The following is a 19,292-nucleotide window of genomic DNA, read 5'->3' on the forward strand; positions in this document are numbered from 1 at the left end:
AGCTGAAGATATGGTCCCTTGTGTCCGTTGCATGTGGGTATTGGAGGCACAATATGGCCCATCGCCTACTTTTCAAAAATTTCTACACTACATTAACCAGGAAATAATCCAGCTTTGCAACATGGACATCTAATTACAGGGCGGGAGCACTCATGATATCAGGACTGAGCAGTGCTCCAGGATGTACACCACACATATTTGATACCGTAAACAGTACTGAGAAAAGTCTCAGTGTTCTCTACTGATTGCAAATGTGTTGTATCATGCTTCTGCTAACATGGATAAATTTTTAACAAAATCTTCTCCTCCTTCTCAATTAACTTCTGAAAGATCCTCATCTTGGCACTTATAACTGTGAAACCTGATTGAAGAGGTATGCACAGATGTAAGTGTAACCCACACACCTCCTAGGTGTGGTGTTCTGTACCATTTAGTGGCACCAAGACCACTTAGAGAGAGCGCGTAAATGAGTTGGCTTTTAGCTCATGCAGTAGAGGCTCATGCACTAAACTCCAAATATCCCAGGTTTGATCCCGCCCGATGATCACCAGAGACTGCCAGTGTTACATAAGCAAGGTGTTGGGGCATGAAGTCGCATGGTTAAATGTGGAGAACCTGGCTCACTTGGGTCTAAGAAAACAACACATTTTGAGCACAATAAACAAGTTTTACATCATTTGAAATTCATGGATATCCATTGAGTTATTTCTGACTTACACTGATGTAACTGAGAGGAGAATGAGGTTCTTTGTATGTTTTCAAAGGGCCTGATTCTGCCACCCTTCCTTATTTTGAACATTACCTTACTCCATGAGAAGTCCCACTGTAGCCAATGGAGCTACACTTTTGTAAGAGGAGAACCAGATCCAGAATCTGAAAACATTTCTTTCACTTACTTGTCAATTTTGAAGTTCAGGATTTTATGTCTCCTTTTGTGCTCTGATTTTGTTGTTTGAGGTTTTGCAACTGCTGCAGAGGAAACATGAAACCCTGAGTTCAGGATTGCAGTTAATGCTGTCAAACCTGCACCTGCAAGTCAAGAACACACACAAATGTTATTGTTAAGTTTACTAATCATATTCCAGTGTTTTATGGTGTTGGATATACACTGCTTCCTGCTGGCTGAGATGATAACTTGTGACTCCTAATGAAGTAGGATTGCACTGCTTTTATCATGAGGCAGAGACAGATGGTAGGTTTATTTAAATGAAACCTCCATCCTCAATTTCGCTAATTCTCTCCACAAACACATGCATCACCCTGGATGCATTACTTACTCTCTTCCACCTTCAGCTGCAACAATATCCAAGCTCAAGCAAAATGAGTGGCATAAGCATGTGGCAGGTGGAGGAGACGTGTGCACGCTGAATCTAGGGTCTTGCAGATGTGCAACCCAACTGAATGACTTTGTAGGGCCCCCCAGATGTGTCTGAATCATTTATCTAGGGTTTGTCAGGAAATATATTGGAATGTCAGTCAAATTCTGTGAATGAGAGGTTGGAGGTTCATTTACACAAAAGTGTGTGCAATTGTTTGCCTAACTTTGTGGGTTTGTGTGCATTTATTGCAACTGCAAATTGGGAATTTGCACTTGCAAAAGGCTAGTCAGGGGTCTAAATGGGCAATTATGTGGGGAAACATTTGATACTAATTGCTCAATCAAAGTAAGTGAGCAGTTGCATGTGCATTCTGCACAAAGAATCACCCAGAATGCAGCCCGTCAAACCTGCACATACACCTCTACCCCGATATAACGCGACCTGATAGAATGCGGGTTCGCATACAACGTGGTAAAGCTCTGACACGCTGTTCTGAGCAGCGTGTTAAGGGTGCCAGGCCAGGCCGGGGCCGAGGGGTTCGATAAGGGGCACAGGGTCTCAGGGGCAGTCAGGGGCTCCCCCCCCAGGGTCTGGGGGGCAGGAGCTGTGGGAGGGCACTTTTGGGGGCCCTGCAGTCCCAGAGTGGCCCGAGGGATTAGCGGGGGGCCGGGAGCAGCCTGCTCTGCTTCCCTCGCCCTAGCCCCAGCTGTGTCGCTCGGGGGAGGGGGCTTGGGGAAGGGATCCCCCCCCCGCACTCACCAGCAGCGGTGGAAGCGGAGCAGCCTGGTCCCAGCCCGCTCTACTCCTCCAGCTCCCAGCCGTGGTGCTCCACTTCCCGCCACAGGTGAGTGCAGGACCTTTCCCCAGCTGCCCCCCAGCAACATGGCTGGGGCTGGGGCAAGGAAAGCAGAGCAGGCTGGGGTCGCGTTGCTCAGCTTCCCTCTGCAGGTGAGTGCGGGGGGGGGCATCTTTTCCCCAACCTCCCTGCACTCAACGGCAGCGGGAAGCGGAGCGCCACAGCTGGGAGCTGGCGGAGTGGAGCAGACTGGGGCCGGGCTGCTCCGCTTCCCGCCACTGCCGGTGAGTGCCTGTCACGGGGGAAGATATAGGGTGACCAGATGTCCCGATTTTATAGGGACAGTCCCGATTTTTGGGTCTTTTTCTTATATAGGGTCCTATTACCCCCCACCCCCTGTCCCGAGTTTTCCCATTTGCTGTCTGGTCACCCTAGGGGGACAGGGGTCTGAATAGTCAGGGGACAGGGGGGATGGGTAGGGGATGGAGTCCTGGGGATGATTAGGGACAGGGGTCTCTGGAGGGGGCAGTCAGGGAACAAGGAACAGGGGGGCAAAGCAAGTTTGATATAATGCAATCTCATCTATAAAGCGGTGAGATTTTTTGTCTCCCGAGGACCGCGTTATATCGGGGTAGAGGTGTATATTCTTCTAACAATCTGAGATCTCATTCATTCCTTTCTTTTTACTTGCAGTTTACTTTTAAGAAAGGAAATAAGCCATAAGCACTGGTACATCCTTAGATCATTTTACACTCTTTTCCCCCCCATGGGCTTAAACTTAAATGTAGTACATATGTTTTCCAGCTACTAAGTTAAGAGTCTGACACACTGACCACTGCTTGTTTGCAGTGACACCTACTGGTAGAAACAGGCTGCAAAGACTAAGAGCTGCAGGTTATATTCACCACATTACCTATTGTTTTTCTTCCTTCTCCATGGCAACTCCTGTCAAGCATTTGTGCCCAGTTGAAGTCTCTCATTCACTGAGTTAATATAAAGCTATTTATTATGCTTTTTTCAGATTCATTACCCTCCTTATCATGGAAAAGCATGATGATCCCTGCCACTACAAGAATATGCATGGAGTGATCACAAAATCTTGTTCTATTGGTAATAATAATTTTGAATATCTGAAAGTACGCTAGGCACTTCCCACAAACAAGTAGACATGAATTTACAATCTCCATTGTCATAACCTTGAGTTTCCTACAAGACAGTCTCGGATACCTGCAGCCACCACCAAGCTTCTCACTTGGAAATTTTACCTCAGGGCCCTTTTCCCTCTGTTCCCTCTTACAAGGACCCTGGCCTTAGGAGCAGAGCTCCCTGATCGGTATGGTCAGTATTTTCAAAGGCCGCTGCAGAAAGCACCCTTCACAACAGCTCCATTGCAGATTGAATTAACAAACTTGTGATTTGTTATTTTCCATTAAAATCTATGAATTAATTCCAGTACTGATCTGAAAGTGCCCACTGTCCTTTTCAAGCCCCCAAAAGTCTTATTTCATATCCCAGTTCAGGCTTCCTTTCCATAAGCCACAGAGTCCAGTGTTCTCTTAATCTGGTCTCCATACCGCCCTCTCAGCAGCCCAGACCATCATCATCCCTGATGGACCAGTCTCAGGAGTCTGAGAGACCTTTCTTGACAACTTCCATAAGGCCAGACCAAACCACCTACAGCTGGCAATTCTCCACACGCTTCCCACTGCTGGCTTTTGAACCAAAATTCCAGAGTGGCTCATAGCAACCCAATGGGCCTCACAGAGTCTATAGGTTTCAAGCCACTATCTGACATCTACTCATATATTTTACCTCCCACATAGCTCACACCTAAAATAATATAAAACACATCATATACTGCAACATTCTCCACACTGCCTGGCTAATAAACCTTATGAATTCTAACACAACCATCATTATAGTACCCAGGAACCAAAACCTACCCTGGGACTGATGCCTATGCCATTAGAGGTCAGGCAATAGGATACAATTTCAGTTCAATTTTATAGTACTTTATTGGCCTGACAAACTATACAAATGTTGTCAGTGTATGAATACCAAACAGAAAAGTTCAATTATTTGCCTTGCCTTGCTAATGAGAATACTGTGTATTATTACTATCTACTATTCAAAGAGTAACAATAATTATTAAGTATCAATTACACAATATGCAACCATTGCCTACTAATCAAATCAAAATAACTGGACAACCAGAAATGAGCCTTTTGGTCAAAGTACAGCAATTTAAAACAGTATCATTTTGATAAATAAGGTGTTTTCTGACTGGCTTAACCACAAAACAAATTTGTTCCACAATCCAACCAATCCCAGTAAAATGAGTAGTTGTGACTGTAGTGTATTAATGCAGGTCAGAAAAACAAACATGTTCTTGAATTATCTGTTTCTTCTATTGGTATTTTAATCAACAGGTAAAGTGGAAAGGAAGTCACAGGTATATAATGCTATCAGGGAATAAATATCTCTCACTTTGAAAACAAATGCCTCTGCTTCACCAATCAGCGTTACCAGTAAGTTGGCTGCCTCCTCTTTGCATTGGCTTTGATCCAACAGTAAGAGAGGATGACTTTGATCCCATATCCTAGTGCACCTACATCATTTCAGCCTAAAGGTTTATTCATTCATTTATCCATTCAGTCTAATTGCAATAGAGTAGTATTCAAACAAGGAATCAATATCCGACAGCAGGCATCCATGCAGACTACCCTAGCCTTTGGTTCTGTTCTTACCAAGGTCCCATGTATTCTGTGGCAAGCTGGACCTAAATTAATCAGGAAGATCCTGGGTTTCTGCAGGGCCCTGGTGCAATATACTGGAAATTCTGCAGTAGCTTTATTTAAATATTTTTAATGGAGAGTTTTGATTAATTAAATATGATCCTGAATAATCAACTTACTTCAATAACCCTGGTATTACTTTGACATTTAACTATCCAATTGAGGAGGCAGTTTAGTATCGTGGGATGCAACAGTATATTTGTTGGCTATTTCTGCTAAAATGATCAGCAGTGAAATAGTTAATTGAGTTGTCATTTACAATAGCATCGTTAGGTTTCAGAGTCAACACCCACTGAGAGGAACAAAGCAGTTCACATCTCCCAGAGCTATTGTCTCAATCTGTCTGCAGAGTCAAGAACACAGCACTCCATTGGTTTTCATGTGTTTCCTGTTTTTAAGGTTTTCTTCACAGTCATGAGGCCTAGAAGAATTTTTTTAAATGAACGCTTACATACCAAGGCAAGGGATGGATCCAGAGCAGATTATGTGGTCATGTAATCATAGAATACATAGACACTTCTCTGTGCTAGGTGCTGTACAAACACAGAACAAAAAGATGGTCTCTGCCCCCAAACAGCTTACAATCGAAGTATAAGGAAACAGACAACAGATGGATACAGACAGACAGAGAATTACAAGGAAACAATGAGACAATATTGGACAGCCTGATAGGCAGTGGTATCAGTGCACCAGTAGCCCAACCGTTGTCAAGGTTTTTTTGTAGGGATCAGAGCAAAGGTGAGTTTTGAGGAGCATTTTGCAGGGGGATAATGATTTAGTTTCATGGATGTTTGTGGTGGCAGCAGGAGGGCAGCATCAAAGAAATCACAAAGGTGCTTGTTTTAAAATTAACAAGTAGACAACAGAGGCTGGCATTGAGCCAATTGGAGCAAATGAGAGATGATAGGCAGGGTGGGAATAGGGGCCATGAAAGGGTAGTTTGTTTGATGAGCTGAAGAAGGGGAAGACAATGGAAGCATACAAAGGCAGAGGTGACATGGCCAAAGTGATGGCTAAGAACATGATCTTTGCAGCAGCATTGTGAATGGATATGAATGGGACAAGACTGCATTTGTCAAGGCCAGAGAGAAGGATTTTACCACAATAGAGACACAAGATGATCAGAGCTTGGACAAGTGTTTTAGCTCAGTGGATGGATAAGGAAAGCTGTATCTTGGAGACATTATGCAGAAAGAATCGACAAGATTTAGACCTAGCCTGGAGGTGAGGATCTAGAGAGACATCCAAGTTGAAGATGGTGCTCAGGGTATGGGCCTGATTTACAGACAGGATGGTGGTGTTGTCTACAGTGATAGAGAAAGGAGATGTGGGGGAGGAGCTTGGGGGGATGGACTGGGGCTGCAGAGGTTGTTGGGTCCTGGTGACAGACCCCATGGTATAGGAACAGTCCAACACACAGGCACTGGCAGGGACAGCTCCTAGCGTGTGGGGCCCCAGTTAATGGAAAGCACAGAACCCCTGCCCTGCATAAAGCCACCTGGGTTGGGACCGCTGATCCCCCTCACACAGGGGGCAGTGGGTTCCTTTCCACCGGACAGAATGGGAGTCTCCATACCTTGGCCCCTGAACCCCCAGCCTGGCTCTGCCTCACACCTTGCCCACCCCGCACTGCCAGTTCCTAGCATGGCTTCCTGTATTCCACATCCCCAGTCCATCCCAGACTGCACACTCTGCCCAGCCACTCACACCCCCAATCCCTCCCAGCCTGTACCACTTGCCCAGCCACCCACACTCCACACCCCCAGCTCCGCCTGTATCCTCCCACCAGCCCCCACACACACTCTGCACCCCCGGTGTGCACCCCTCACCCACTGCCCAGCCCACATCCCCACATTCCACATCTCCAGCCTGCACCCCCCAGCAGGCCCTCTGTAACCCCTGCACCTTTCTGGATGCATTCTTCACTGTCGGACTTGCAGCATTTGCAGTGGTAGCACCTTCAGAACCTGGGCATAGTGGAGTTGAAGTGGCAGCCAGGGCCGACATGGAGCTGGGTGGGTTGCTGCAGGGGCCAAAGCCCCTGCAGCAGTTGCAGTGCCACTAGGAGTAGCTCTGAGTTGCTCAGCGATGAGTCATGGCCATGGCAGTGAACTTACCTGTGCTGGGGGTGGGGAGTAGTAGCGTTTCCCCAGCAGCCCAGGTGAGGGCTGCTTCTTGCTCCTTGGAGCCCTGGCTGGTGGCTGATCTCTCCCCAAGGCAGTACTGCCAGCATCATCCCTTGCCACTGCCACTGCCGGCAACTGCCTAGTCTGCCTATAGCTAGAGCAGCCTATGCTCATCCCTCTGCCCCTTTACCAAAGTATGGTTCTATTTTAGAACTTCATCCTGCACTTTTCATAGATTCATAGTTTCCAAGGCCAGAAGGGACCATTTTGATCATCTAGCCTGTCCTCCTCTACAGCACAGGACACAGAACTTCTCCAAAATAATTCATAGAGCAGATCTATTAGAAAAACATCTATTCTTTCATACATTGTTCCATTGGTTAATGCCTGCTTTCTCTGTGGGTAAAAGCTGCAGGATCTGACCCAGAGAAAGTGATCTGCTTGATTGGGTCATTTAGGCAGAGCCTCTTAAAGGGCTGTGGGAAGATGCATCACCCCTGGAGGAGCACCGAGAAACATTCTGCTGGAGAGAGCATGCTCCTGGGCTGCCATCTAATAGGGTGCAGCTTTCTTTCCCCCCTGTTCCTGCACAGCTGGGCAGCTCTACTGGCTGCTGCATTGGGGGTGGAACCATGGCCATGCCTCCTTCCCACCCTCAGTGGGGCACCAGGCACCCATGAGAAGAGAAGGAATTAGAACCTGTATTGCCATGGTCCATACAAAAGGAGAGAGATGTTGTGACTCTACCCTCTCCCTCGCCTCCACACATCCACAGAAAAGCAACGGCCCTACAAAAACATGAGATGTAAAGGCCAGGTTCTGCCTGGCATTGTTGCAGCTGCAGAGCCTGAGGAAGGGAAGGTTCTAGGGGTCTTCACTACTTTGTGCAGCCCACAAAGGTACCAAACCAAACTGCAGACCCTACACTCTCCAGAGCAAAGGAACTGCTCCCCCACCTTCCTCCCCTGCAGGAGCACAGTGCCTCAAAGGGTCTGGGAGGCAGTGGAACTCCCCTGCCCCCACATCAGCAGGCAGCAGAGATGACTGGATGCAAGATGGGTAACAGGACACAACTCACAAAAGGATGCAGTAGTGGCACAGTTGAGCTCCAAGTGCTATTTTACCATTCTGTTAAATAAAAAAAGTGGGCTAGATTCTGGCCCCAACTATGCACCACCAGTGTGGTGAAGAAAGGTTAAAGGGGCTTTAAAGCCTGTTTAATCAGCTTCTGGGGATTCCCTCAGTATAATGAAATTCCCAACCGCTGAAGCATTGGCACAGCTAACTCCACACCAACACTCTCAAAGGCCCCAACATGAAGGCATGTTAGGGGAAGGACTGGTGGAAAAGGAAGGTGGCTGGACTGCATTCTTGATCCAGCATCTCCAGATGCTGAAACAGCTCCTTGGAGGTTGGGGCCACCAGGCCCAAGTAACAACAGTCTTGAGGCTGTTCTAAATTGTGTCGGCATTGGAAATGGCCTTTGACAGCCCTGAGAATCATAAAGCTCCCCTGCCTCACTCAGGTCCTGGAGCCAAGGGTCTGTTTAATTCTGAAAATAAAAGTCTTGTGGCAACCAGCCACCCAGCTACATGTCGTTCCTAACAGCTCCAGTTCTCAGCAAATGCTCTTCATCTTTTGGGTGACTGCACATTTTATACTTCTTGGTATCAAGTCCCAAACACAGAAGGAGGCCAACACAATCAATATAACTAACAAAGCCACTGCTAAGAGGCAGAGGAGGTCCATGTTTTAGCATTGCCTGCTCAGTTGCAGTATGTCTCAGCAACTAATAGGGCACCACAATATTTTAGACACATTGTACCAAAATAAAGAGTGCCAACTATTGGATGACCTAATACTGCCCAAGACATTTCACTCAGATCCAGTTAACAATATCTACTCCAGACTTATTTTCAACTAGTTTGTCTTCAGATTGATCACAAACTAGAGTTGAGAAGCAAATGCTGAAACTGAACCACAAGCTTGGCTGTAGGCATCTAGGCAAATCTGTAGGCTGTCGACAAACTCCAGTTTATTCAGTGGGAAGTACAAGACACGTTGACAACATCTGTTTTTATTTGATAAAATCCTTACAAATATCAAACCACTGTATCCGCTCCACTATTTATTTTCAATGCAGGAAAAACAGCTAAAACTTATTTTATTTCTAATATGAACACACACAGTAGTAGCCTCATTATTCCTGTCCTCAGGCAAATCAGTTCTTTAGCGCCCTTTACATAATGTGTAAACTTCATTCATCATGTTCTGCAGCTACTCACACGACAGGGAAACATACCAGATGCAACATCAGATCAAAAAAGAAAGTGAAAAAACACACATGCCAGCAATTATACTCTATATATATACTTGTCATTTGAATGAGACCACACTCAAATCTTTTTATATCTACCTGGGTCCTCCTGCCTATCCTGGTTAGTGGGGACTGAAAAAAAGTGCCTGCAGGTTTTACATTTGGCCATTCTTGTCCACAGCTCCTGCTGCTGCATTGGCTCTATTGCTTCTCCCATAGCCAGTTTTCTTTTTCTCACTGCTCAAAATACTGTATTGCAGTGAGAGGACCTGCAGTAACAGAAGCAACTTAAGCTCCCCTTTAAAGGAGGCACTCTACTGGAGTGGAGGAGAGAACAATAAGACTTACTTATCTATCTATCTAAACAACCTATTTATTTATAGAGGAATACAAGGGACTTGGGAATCTCTGCAAGGTTGGCCTTGCTTGTATGGTATCCCCTCAATTTTCCCCTCCTGGAGGATGGGTCACAGTACCAATGGAGGAGGCAAGAGGTACAACCTACAAAACCTACAGTCCTAGGCATCTTGGAGAAAGAAATAATCACATGGAAGGGTGGCTTTTCCCTCCATGTGGCTGCTCTGACACTTCCTCCCAATCCTGCGGGAGTTGTGTGGCCACTGTCTGATAGTCAGGGGGAGTTACCACCACTTCACGCGGCATTAAATCCTGATTGGATTTTTGAGCAGAAATCCACAGGCTCAACAGGGAAGTTGCTGCAGAGAGTGGCTGGTCCTTTGCTTCACTCCCATCAACATCCAGCTCTGTTTTCAAAACAAGGCATGGCACCAACTCCGCAGAAGACCAGTGGAGAAGTGCTGAAGGAAAAGGATTGAGAGGAAAGAGCTACTGAGATTTCAGTTCCCTTTGCTTATAGAAGCAGAAGGGACAGTTTAGGCCATAATTTTCCTATTTTGAGGGCTACAGCTAGTTCACTAAAAACAAAAGAAGAAAATTGCCTTAATAAAAATTACATTCCAACAATGAAAAGCATCTGAGAGAAACACAAGCTCAAAGGCGATTCATAGGTAAAGCCTAAGCTTCCAATCCATGGGCATTGTGGGACATCACCCTAATATGCCCTGTTAACTGGGAATTGTGAATGTGTCAGATCCTTAACTTTATCTAAATGTAGGGGGAAACAATGAGGAGTCTGGTGGCACCTTAAAGACTAACAGATTTATTTGGGCATAAGCTTTTGGGGGTAAAAACCCCACTTCTTGTATCTGAAGAAGTGGGGGTTTTGCCCATGAAAGCTTATGCCCAAATAAATCTGTTAGTCTTTAACGTGTCACCAGACTCCTTGTTGTTTTTGTGGATACAGACTAACACGGCTACCCCTCTGATAAACGTAGGGGGGTTTTGTCATGTGAATTAAATGTAACTCTATCGGGCTCAGCTGTGTCTGACAGAGAGCGCTGAGCATGGGGCAGTGCTCCAGCAGGTACATGGAAGCATTACACATCAGAGAAGCACAGTATCTTCAGCATGGGGTGTTCTCTTTTCTGGCAATGGTATACAGCATGCTCTGTGTCCCTGGCCAGGAGAGCTGGCTGGTAGGAAGCATGATGGGACAAGAGGAGGCAGAGCCATCTTCTGAAGTGGCTAGTGCACGTTTGAGTGTTAGGAACGCACGTTAAGCAATATGGGATCATGTCAAATACATTCTAAAGACATGTTCCAGACCATGCTCACCTGCTGGGTGAGAGATGCAAGGGAGGGAGGCTTCATGCGTCCTTCCCCCTTGCATGCCCCTATAGGTGCCAGGAACTGTCTGGCTTACATGAGGTGGAATTTGGGCATACAGAATCCATCTGATATGATCGCATATTGCTTACTAGCATCGTATTGCTAAACCATGGTACAATATACCAGCACTCCTATGATGCAGTCAAAACAAAGGGATTGTAATACATTCATAGGCACTGACTCCGTGATTACTCCAGGGCTGGAACACCCATGGAAAAAAAATAGCGGGTGCACTGCACCCACCGGCAGCCAGCTCCCTCCCTTCCCCTCAGCGCCTACCATCTGCTGGTGCCCCACTGATCAACTTCTCCCCCTTCCTCCCAGCGCCTCCCACCTGCTGCAGTCAGCTGTTCCGCAGCATGCAAGAGGCCCTGGGGAGAAGCGGGGATGGGGCACGCTCGAGGGAGGTGGCAGGACAGAGCGGGAAGTGGTGGGGCAGAGGTGGAGTGGGGGCGGGAAGAGGCAGGACAGAGTTTGGGGGAAGGGGTGAGATGCGGGCAGTGCCTGGGGTGTAGGTGGGAAGAGGCAGAGCAGGGGTTTGGGTGAAAGGGTCGTGTGGGAGCGGGGCCTGGGGCAGAGCGGGGGGTTGAGCACCCCAGGGCCCGGAGGAAGTCAATGCCTGTGAATCCATTTGTATACTTTATGGGTTAAATGTCATTAGTGGATACTATATTTTTTGGTAAATCTATCATGGCGTCCCAGCTTAAACAGGATCACTTTGCTTATGATCAGTAATGAAATCCTACCAGCTTTGAAATAACTAAGTTCTCCTTGAAAATTAAAGGAAGAGCCCAGTCTAGTCCCTAAAGAAAGATTTATGGTGTTAAAAAAATGGGCTTAGCCCTTCAGTGGGCTATGTATGCTCAACTGCAACTGACATGAAAGAAAGAGAGTTGAGAGTATCCAATACCTTGCAGGAGTTGCTCAGCACTCTGTAGGATCAGACTCAATATGTATGATTGCATTCACATGCACAGACTGAAACGAAGTTGTTCAGTAAGCTCTGCTGCAAACACTAACACCACAATGCACACGTACCAATAGGGGCAAAACCCATTCAAACCAGTTAAAATCAGCCCAAATGCTACAAGTCAGGACATCTTTATCTTGCTGAAATGACTGCATTGTAACTGAATAATAAAATAATACCTATTCATTAGGCACAAAGCATATCATTATTAAAAACTAATTCAGCCTCCTAAGTGGTCTCAGCAGTGGCTGATTCTTGCTTTACTCCTTAATTCCTTCTGACTTCCCGTCCCTTTAAAGGCTGTGGTGGCCGATAGTTTCTCAGCATGCAGCAGGCTACCTCTCCCTCAGCAGTACACAGAAGGCTGCGGAATTTGGCTATCTGCAGATGAAAAGAGATATAGAGTTCAGCAGAGAATTGTCATGCTAAGGCTAAATGAAGAATTCTAAGTAAAAAACATGAACATACTTGTCACCTTATTTCGCCAAGACTGTACATGGGAATTGTACATGTGAAATGGCCATTTCAGCCCTTATTCCTGTTAGCTATTGTTTTTCATTTACATTTTGTGAGTGTTGTTTCAGGCATTGTCTGGGTATAGCATGGTATTCACACTTGATCTTTCCTAACCTGAAGCCTAAAAAGAATTCTCTTTTAAGATTTCTGCACCCTATTTTCAGTCCAAAGGCCAGCATCGTTCCCACTAAGTTTTTTCCCCTGCATACAGATTGCCTGGGCGCCAACATGAGCAGGCAAACAAAATCAGACTGTATGCCCTCATGGTGCAGAAATATCACCATCAGTGAAGAATGATGGATGCTGTGCTACAAAACACTTCTCTAGTTACCATTTTTACATCATCCACCTGGCACACAATACAAAGCAAATAATAATTACTAGAGATGAGCCCAAACCAAAATATCTGATCCAAACTTTCTCTCACACACACTTACAATTAGGAAATGTTTAAATCTCTATCCAAACTTCACAATTTGGATTTATCTCAGCAATACGGCAAACTGGAACACCCAGCGCAAATAATTATGAACTGTGAGGGCATTTAGATCTGGATTTGATTCTAGATCTGAACCTTGCTAATCTGACCTATTATGAATAGTTATTAGTTTTATACACTAGCTTGCTTCAGACTAATTTCCTTTATTTAGTTACCATTAGCAGGGCAGCACAAAAGTCATGATTGTGATAGTGGACATATAGTATGTTATGGCAGGGTCACTGTCTGGGAGGAGCAGGGACAAACTTCCTTCAGAAAACGAGCATCCAAAATAAAGTGGTTATTAAGGTAGTTATCTGGGAGAGGCAGCAGAGGGTAGAAAATCGCTGATGACCAGATTCTGTCACTTCCTCACATTGAGTAGAACCTTACTCCTAGTACTCCCATTGATTTCAGTAAGTCACTGCCTTTTGCTTTGGACTGTGCCTCAGAAGTACAATTTAGCCATAAGAGGGTAGAGAATCAAGCCCACAGTCACCGCCCATAAGGCTTCAGGACTGGCCAGGAGAGTCCCATTCTTAGGGCATTTCTACACTTCAGAGACTATACCAGCATAGCCATGTTTTCAAAGCTATGTTGGCATAATCCTTTAACTTAGACGCACCCTACACCAAAGGAAGAGATTTTTCCATTGCTGTAGGAACTCCACCTTCTCGAATGATGGGAGCAAGGTTGACGGAAATATTCTTCTGTCAACACAGATATGTCTACACTGGAGGAGGGGGGTAGGACGGTATAGCTAAGGTTTTATTTCCAAACCCATGAACATCATAGCTATGTCCACCTAACTTTTTAAGTGTGGACCAGGCCTTATTGTCCCCTCTTAGGCTCCTGAGCAACACGCTCCCAAGTAGGAAAGAGAGAGAGGCACACTAGGCTGCTTCTCTATACTTACAGTCTGGATTCTAAGCATAAAGATCCAGCTGCAGGTGCGCCCTCACCACAGAGCTCCCTAGAATTAGACACCCTGTCTGTGAGCCTAGAAGTATGGCTAGAACAGCAGCACTGGGAGGGGATACAGAGTTAGGGTCACTCTACCCACACCTTTAGGCCACAGATTGGGCACAGACCATACTCTGGGGAGGCGGGGGAAGCTCCAGGTACAGGGGAGAACCAGAGGGTTACATTGGGGATACTCAAAATGGGGTTAGGGGCAGACGGGGAACTTGGGAGGGGGAAGGAAGAGAAGGTGGAGGAACTCAAGGGGGAAGCTTGCTCAGGAGGTGGGGGTGGGGATGGAAAGCTAGGGAAAAACTTGAACCGGAGTAGATGGAAATGATGGATTGACAGTGGCAAGGGAGGGAAAAGTATGTAAACGGGGTGGTGATGCTTATGTACTACTTATGTAAAACAGTACAAGTTGCGTAATACATCCAGATTTCCAAACTCACAGCCTTACCATGTATGTCAGTGTTTCAGTCCACAGAATAAAAACAGAAACTACTGACTCATACTTCTTTAATCAAGGTTTAATCAGCAGGACACTTCACTGACAAAACCCAAAGTTAAGAACCTGCACCACTATGTTAATTAAAGTGTTTAAGTAACTAATAACATGGCACGCTCAATTAAGAAAACGTATCTGAGAATAAATTAATTTTCATTAAGCAATTAATTAACAAAAAATGTAAAAAATAAAATAACTCTCCCTTTGAAGTTACTATTAAAAAAATTAAGGCATTTTTTCCATACTGATGTTTCTTGTAACTCACTGGAAGCTTGAAACTGACATTTATTTCTTTATTTTTAAAACATTTCCTGAGTGGAAAAGTATAAAATCAATAGAGGAAGAAATTGTATTTTAAGCTTCTAAGAAAAAAATATAAAAATGAAGAGTTAACAATCAAATTGCAAAGTAGTACCAGTCGAGGCATGAACTGTGACTTCCTTTATGTTTGTACAGCACATGGCACATTGTGGGCACTACTGGAAACAAATAATAGGTAAACAAACAATTTTTTGTATTTAATTATAGAACATATAAAATATCACACACTGAACAGGATAGATCGAATTTGAAATAATACATAGTAAGAAATGAAGTAATGTGTTGCATCAGATATTGATATTTCATTCCCTAAAAATGGTATACACGTTCCCTGTTCCATGCAACATTTCACTTTTAAGGTATTTTAACTAGAGATTATGCCAAATCAAAACTTTGGATTTGGGAAGTCCAGGTCTGGATCTGAACTTTGGACAGCAGTAATAATCATCATACTGAATACATATATAGCACCTTTTCATCTTAAAGAGCTTTACCAAGCCCAGTACGCATTATGCCTATTTTACAGATGGGGAAGGTGAGCACTGAGTGGGTCAGTGACTTGTTCAAGGCCAACTGTTCCCAGAGCTCAATGTCTCTTGATTCCCTCATAGGTGTCCTATCCACTGAAATACCTGGTTTGCATTTTGGTCAAAGATTAAGGTCAGTTCTTATTTCTTCTGAACTGGTTCTTTCATTCTTAGTAAAATGCTACTCAAAGAAAAAACGCTAAACATAAAAAGAAGTCTACCCTTCACGTGACCTTTAAACTTCCCAGCTCTTCTTTTGAGTACTTGAACTCTCTTGAGAGATAATGATTCTAGGTTGAGATCCTAGCCCACTGAAGTCAATGGGAGTTTTGTTTCTGATTTCAGCGGGGCCAGGATTTCACCTTTAGAATTCACCAGCAAAGAGATACCGATCAAACCACACCATTTAAAACTTAGCAGCTAGTGGGCCATGCCACATTCTACCCATCTTAATCACACTGAGTAGCATCACTCAGTGAGACAATCTTACTCCCCTTAATTATAGTCCTGCCAAGGGATTAGTCTGAGCTACAGGATGGCTCAGCAAGGCTATTCATTGGCAAGGTTGGAAGGGTGGCATTATTTGGCCCAGAACAATTAATTTTACTGAGCAAATTATCTATAACATGGAACAGGTAAATACCGAGGTGTGATAAGCCACAAGTTTTTAATATGCCAACTGGAGTAATGATACCCACTAACAGCAGCACTGGTTACCAATTTCTAATAGTAGAAACTGGAAAATCATATTCCCTTTAGCATCTCCACTGCCTCAGAGTATTAACCTCAGTAACCATTGGATGTCACTGTTGATCCACAAATATACAGCCAGAAGGTCAATTTTACAGCTGTAAGTAACATGAGAAATATAAAGGGCAGTTCCAACTGGTGTGCTCATCCCTCTCCTACATTCATTTAGCCTGATTGTTAAGAACTAGTTATTAGTAGTAACTACAATATTTAGATTGACCAAATTTCATACTCTTGGTATCTAGTAGGAAACGTTCTGTATTTATTTGGCTATTTGCTGAATTGGAATTCTATAATGAATGAGTTAAATACAAAGAAATAAATGAATAGCGGCATTTTGGAGATGGTAAAATCTATGGAAGGAAACTCAAGTGGTTCTTATCACCAGAACCCTCAAATGAAATTAACTATCAGTTTCTTTCTTGCATTTTTCCCAATTTGTAGCTCCCAAACCATTTTTTTTTAATTTCAAAACATTTTAATAATAATACTTGATCATTCTGATGCCCAACGGAAGTCAACAAAAATTCATGTTAATTTCAAATTTCTCTAGAAACTCAAGACAAAAATGTAAAGCACAAAATTTGGTAGGGTAAGAAATGTCATAATTAAATATCTAAAGCTATAAATAAAATAGTCTTTGGAGTATCATTTTAAACCATAATTCAGTTTTAAAAACAATATATTTGAAGGGTTGGGGGGGATCAAAGTGTACCTGCTCAGAGGAAACAGTTATAGGCTCTCTGAGAATTATCCAGATGACACTTTCAAGAAGAGGTGGAACAGTAAGAGAGCCAAGATAAGTCCAGTAGTCCAGAGAGTGAGGAAGCAAACAGGAAGGGTCAAAGTTTGTGAACAGTGCTTGTTTACCCTGGAAAAAGAAGCATGTACATTCTAACCCAGAACCACCACATTTAGCAATCACTTATTTTGCAGTCTAGTTAATTTCTTTATAGTGTCAGAACATTTTGTTTATTTAAAAAAGTGTCAAGCAGGATCTCGCCCCACTAATCATGCCAAAGGAGAATTATGGAGAGAAAAACTGTTAGAGATTGTTCCATTGGTGGGGGCAAGGTTTGCATGGCTCTGGAGGATCACAGAGGTATATCTACACAGCTCACGGCAGTGAGCCTCCCAACCTGGGTCCACAGACTTGTGCTTGAGCTACCATGCTAAAAATAGATGTTGCAGCTTAGGCTCTGAAACCTAGGGAGGGGAGTAGGCCAAAGCCATCCATGTGGAGGTCCTGTGCCTCTACAGCAGATCTGCCCCTAGTGTTCCTTCTGGTGAAAGCAGGGTTCCACTGAAGCCATATTACCAGGCACTCCTGTTGACTACGAACAGCCTAGTGATGGGGGCTCTGATGTAAAAATAATACAACATCTGGATGTATTCTCCTTTGCTTGGAATGTCTGGAGAGCTGGTGGGATGGCAATCTGTGTCTTCTCCACCTGACACCAGCCCACTCACACCTCCCTGGCCCACCCATCCATGCCCTCCCTCCCCATGTGGATTTTTGGACCAAGAAAGAGGCCTCTGCAGGGTTTGGTGTCACAGAGATAACTGGCCCCCCTCACATATGGAGGGCCAATTAATGCATGCAAGGCCACTCCATGTGCTAATCGAAGGGGACATGATCCTCTTCTCCCCCCATAAAACAAGTGAGAAAATATGTCTCAACTCTCCATATTCTTGGGGGGGGGGAACTCCACAAAAATAAAATGTGCAATTATCCAATGTCAGTGATCTTGATGATAATGTTATTTGTCAGGGATTAAATATTACAGCTAATTAATGATCTTCTCCCCTCCCCCTGCATTGTACAACAAAATAATTACAATGTGCTGGTTTGCGCCTGACTTTATCCAGCAAAAGTGCCCCTAAACTGCCCCAAATCAGAGCTAATCCTTGTTTACCGGCTGTAAATGCCTAAGGAATGTGAATGTGAAGCATGGAAGAAAAAGAACAGCAGCAGAAGTACTGGAGAATTTTAGGAGAATTACTTTACCTTGGCTCTAATGGCATCCAAACGGTCAGTAATTTTCTTCAGCTGAGAGTTACATTCACCAATCTGTAAAGGCAAAGAGTCAAAGATCATACTCTCGAGGGAAGAATATGCATTCACTTCTCACTTATTAATGTTTAATTTTAAAGTTTTTCACATAGGCCTGATCCTTCACCCAATGAAGTTAATGGTAAATCTCTGATAAACATCAGTGGATGTAGTGTCAGGCCATTATTAATTAAAACAACCTGGAACTCTATATGGCTCCTTGCACAAAGTCAGTGAGGCCGTGGGAAGGGGTGATTTTTTTTATTCTAGAATGAGCAGGTTATCAAGTGTATGAGGCACAATCTTGTTCAGAGATTTTAAGGAAATCCTCTAATGTTTGTTTTCCTCTCTAGACAGAAAAGAAGCAATTCACCATTGGAACAAACAGCTACGGAAAGTGGTGAATTCTCCATCTCTTGATATCTTCAAATCAAGACTAGTGCTTTCTGGAAGATTTGCTTTAGAAAAAACACACATTATTGGGTCATACAGAAGTGCCTGGGCGAATTTAATGGCCTGCAATATACAGGAGGTCAGGCTAGATGATCCAATGGTCCCTTCTGGTCTTAAATGCTATGAATTTTGGTGTCTTCCAGGTGGTGCAGCAATCTACTATTACAAACACATTAAAAATTAGGCATGTGGTTTTTGCCTTCATATTTTTGCTGCTGCAGAATTATGGGTAAAGGGATATTTGCTACAGAATAACAGTTTTGTTGTTTAAGCTTATAACACAGATTTATTAAAAGGGATAAAGCAATCGTTGCTTGCCTTTAGAAATACTGCCATGACAGCTAATCCATCCCGCTGCCGAGCAGCCTCAACAAAAGTGGAATATTTGTCTGAGTTCCAGTGAACCACATGAAGCTGAAAGGCAAAAGTACAAATAGTGTCAATTCCCACTGAACTAATGCAATTACAATTAACATGCAATTTTACTAGTGTTGAGGTTTCTACTTCACCTGTTTATATTCAGACGCATTCAATTTTCCAGCTGCAAATATTTATGTTTATTGAAATCTGGAAATATATAATCATACAAAGGGCAACAACAAGCACTGATGTGGCTGGGATTTGAACAGATATGAGAATGGCACAATTAACAGC

At 44.1% G+C, this 19,292-nt stretch overlaps 1 protein-coding gene across 2 annotated transcripts in view; it reads right to left on the bottom strand.

Moving 5' to 3' along the window:
• Positions 1-9,080: 9,080 nt before the first annotated feature.
• Positions 9,081-19,292, bottom strand: part of LOC123365321 (carbonic anhydrase 13-like) — a 37,902-nt gene continuing 27,690 nt past the window's right edge. For both annotated transcript variants that reach the window (XM_045008064.1, XM_045008063.1), the window contains exons 4-8: positions 18,957-19,052; positions 18,141-18,203; positions 16,848-17,003; positions 12,252-12,453; positions 9,081-10,171 (exon numbers count right to left, since the gene is read on the bottom strand). In XM_045008064.1, the coding sequence (XP_044863999.1) occupies positions 12,340-12,453; positions 16,848-17,003; positions 18,141-18,203; positions 18,957-19,052 (429 nt within the window). In that variant the 3' untranslated portion in view covers positions 9,081-10,171; positions 12,252-12,339. The remainder of the gene's footprint in view (positions 10,172-12,251; positions 12,454-16,847; positions 17,004-18,140; positions 18,204-18,956; positions 19,053-19,292) is intronic.

This window comes from Mauremys mutica, chromosome 2 (genome assembly GCF_020497125.1).
Source record: "Mauremys mutica isolate MM-2020 ecotype Southern chromosome 2, ASM2049712v1, whole genome shotgun sequence".
Classification (NCBI taxonomy): Eukaryota; Metazoa; Chordata; order Testudines; family Geoemydidae; genus Mauremys; species Mauremys mutica.